Source organism: Carlito syrichta, unplaced genomic scaffold (assembly GCF_000164805.1).
Source record: "Carlito syrichta isolate Samal-C Ts95f unplaced genomic scaffold, Tarsius_syrichta-2.0.1 Scaffold97032, whole genome shotgun sequence".
NCBI lineage: Eukaryota > Metazoa > Chordata > Mammalia > Primates > Tarsiidae > Carlito > Carlito syrichta.
Window position 1 is genome coordinate 108202 of NW_007041128.1, and position 3244 is coordinate 111445.

General features: G+C 42.7%; 1 protein-coding gene across 2 annotated transcripts in view; it reads right to left on the bottom strand.

Annotated features, from left to right (window-relative positions):
• IARS (isoleucyl-tRNA synthetase) overlaps positions 1-3244 on the bottom strand; it is an 84706-nt gene that overhangs the window by 69339 nt on the left and 12123 nt on the right. For both annotated transcript variants that reach the window (XM_008062825.2, XM_021714779.1), the window contains one exon: positions 928-1010. In XM_008062825.2, the coding sequence (XP_008061016.1) occupies positions 928-1010 (83 nt within the window). The remainder of the gene's footprint in view (positions 1-927; positions 1011-3244) is intronic.

Sequence of the window (3244 nt, forward strand, 5' to 3'; positions counted from 1 at the left end):
GAGTGAGACTCCAACTCAAACAAAACAAAACAAAACTAAACAAAACAAAACAAAACAAAATGTATTAAATGTAAGCACACAAACTTTTAGAAATAATTCCTTAAGAAACACAAAAAACACACTTTTGAAAACTGACTCCTCTGTAGCCTTACCTTGCTGGGCTCTGGCAATCCTTCCACGTCAGCCTTCCAAGTAGCCGGAATACAGGCGCATGCTACCCAGCTAATTTTTGATTTATTGTAAAGACGAGTTCTTGCCAAGATGCCCGGGCAGGTCTTGAATTCGCGGGCACAGGCAATCTACTCGCCTCGGCCTCCCAAACTGCTGGGATTACAGGCTGAGTTACCCAGCCGGGCCTATGCATTTGTTTTTGGGGGTTTTTTTTGAATTAGAGTCTCACTCTGTCACCCAGGTTAGAGTGCAGTGGCAGGCCCATGGCCACCACAGCCTCGATCTGGGTTCAGGTGATCCTTCTGCCTCAGCCTTCCAAGTAGCATGGAACTACACGCACATGCCATCACACCACACCTGGCTAATTTTTCTTGATTTATTGTAGAGATGAGGTCTCGCCAAGTTGGCCAGGCTGGTCTTGAATCCATGGGCTCAGGCAATCCTTTCACCTTGGCCTCTCAAAGTGCTGGGATTATAGGCGTGAGCCACCATGCCCAGCCTAAATATTAATGAATTTGATTAAAGGTTGCTGTTCAACCTGCTAGGGATATTATTACTACAGAAAATATGCATATCACAGTGCATTAATATTTCTCAAATCCAAAGTTTCCTGAATTCAAAAATACACCCGTTTCCAAACTTTCAGATTTATTTGAGATAAATGATAACGAAACTGAAAACAAAGTGATTAAAGCTAGTGTACTTTTCAACTAATACAACAAAATATTTATTGTAAATAATTTTAAATAAACTTACCAGACTGATTCCATGAATTGTGGATACAGAGTTTTGTAGTCATTATCAAAGTCAATCCATCGGCCAAGTCTGTTAACAGTAGACTTTAGAAATACAAATATTAGAATAGACAGATTTGCTACTGTACATCAATGTGTTTATTTCTATTCTCATCACACATAAAATTTGGAAAAACAGAACAATCAACAGTTAAAGTAAATCTATACTGCAAACTATGTAAGACTGAGAACCAGTTTTCTTGGAATTCATCCTATACGCAGATGTTATTTACAAGAATAAATATTCATTTAATATTACTATTATTATTCTTTTGAGTTGGAGTCTCATTCTGTTGCCCAGGCTGGAGTGCAACGGCAGACTCAGCCACCACAGCCTCAACTTGCTGGATTCCAGTGATCCTTCTGCCTCAACCTTCCAAGTCACTAGAACTACAGGCATGTGACACCACACCCGGCTAATTTTTTGACTTATTGTAGAGACAAGGTCTCATCAATTTCCCCAGGCTAGTCTCGAACCCCTGAGCCTCAGGCAATTATCTTGCCTCTGCCTCCCAAAGTGCTAGGATTACAGGTGTGAGTCACCATGCCCAACTAAACATTCATTTATAAAAGTCTACCACAGGCCTTGGTAGCGCATACCTGTAGTTGCAGCTACTTGGAAGGCTGAGGTGGAAGGAACACCTGAGCCCAGTAGGACGACGCTATTAAGGACATAAGCACGCCACCGCACGCCAGCCTGGGTGACAGAGTGAGACTCCAATTGAAAATAAATATATAAACATAAAAAAAAAAAAAGTTGGCTGGGCTCAGTAGCTTAGCCTGTAATCCCAGCACTTTGGGAGGCCGAGGTGAGTGGATTGCCTGAGCCCGCAGGTTCGAGACCCGTCTGGGCAACTTGACGAGACCTCATCTCTACAATAAATAAAAAATTAGCCGGGCGTGGTAGTGCGCACCTATAGTTCCAGCTACTTGGAAGGCTGAGGCGGAGGGATCACCGGAGCCCAGCAGGTCGAGGCTGCAATGGCCAGGAGCGGCCACCGCACTCCAGTCTGAGCGACAGAGTGAGACTCCAACGCAAAAAAAAAAAAAATAAAATAAAATAAAATAAAATAAAATAAAATAAAAGTCGGTTGGGCTCAGTAGCTTAGCCTGTAATCCCAGTACTTTGGGAGGCCGAGGCGAGTGGACTGCCTGAGCCTGTGGGTTCAAGACCAGCCTGGGCAGCTTGGCGAGACCTCGTTTCTACAATAAATCAAAACTTAGCTGGGCATGGTAGTGTTTGCCTGTATTTTTGGCTACTTGGAAGGCTGAGGTGGAAGGATCGCTGGAGCCCAGCAGGTCGAGGCTGCGGTGGCTAGGGAGCATGCCACTGCGCTCCATTCTGGGTGACAGAGTAAGACTCCAATTCAAAAAAAAAGTCTACCAAAACCGTCTGGCAAACTTTACAGTCACAACTGTTGCTGGCAAAAATTATCAATGATGCTAAAATTAATGAGTGAAAGAATGATTAAAAAAAATTTACAATATGTATACCTAACCCTGAATTCTACCCCACATCTTTAAAAGAAAAAAAAAATGCAAATAATCTCCCCACAAAATGCTTATTAATTACAAAAGGAAAACGACAACTTCCCAAGACAGAAACTGAAGGGATTACACATTCATCAAGTGGACAGAGTTATGATCAATGAGACACAAGAACAACATATGCCACCTGATATGGTACATTGAAAAGGGCATGACATCACTTTTGAGGTATTCTCAACGGAAAAACAAAACCTAAGTTAAATCATGAGGAAACAACAGATGTTGAAGGACATTCTAAGAAATAACTGGTCTGCAATCTCGAAAAGTGACAAGTTTATGAAAGACAAAGACTGAATGAATTTTCCATACTGAAGAAGACTAAGAAGACATTCCAATTAAATACAATGTGTGATCTTAGATTGAATCTTGGGTCAGAATTAAAAATTCATGGACAACTGGTGAAATCTAAATATGATCTGTAGTATTTTATTTTAATTAATTAATTAATTAATTAATTTTGAGTTGGAGTCTCACTCTGCCCCCCAGACTGGAGTGCAGTGGCTGCTCCCGGCCACCGCATCCTCGACCTGCTGGCCTCCAGCGATCCTTCCACCTCAGCCTTCCAAGTAGCTGGAATTACAGGCATGCGCTACCATGCCCGGCTGATTTTTTAATTTATTGTAGAGATGAGGTCTTGCTGCCCAGGCAGGTCTCAAACCCGTGGGCTCAGGTAATCCACTCACCTCAGCCTCCCAAAGGCGCGGGATTACAGGCTGAGCCACCGAGCCCGG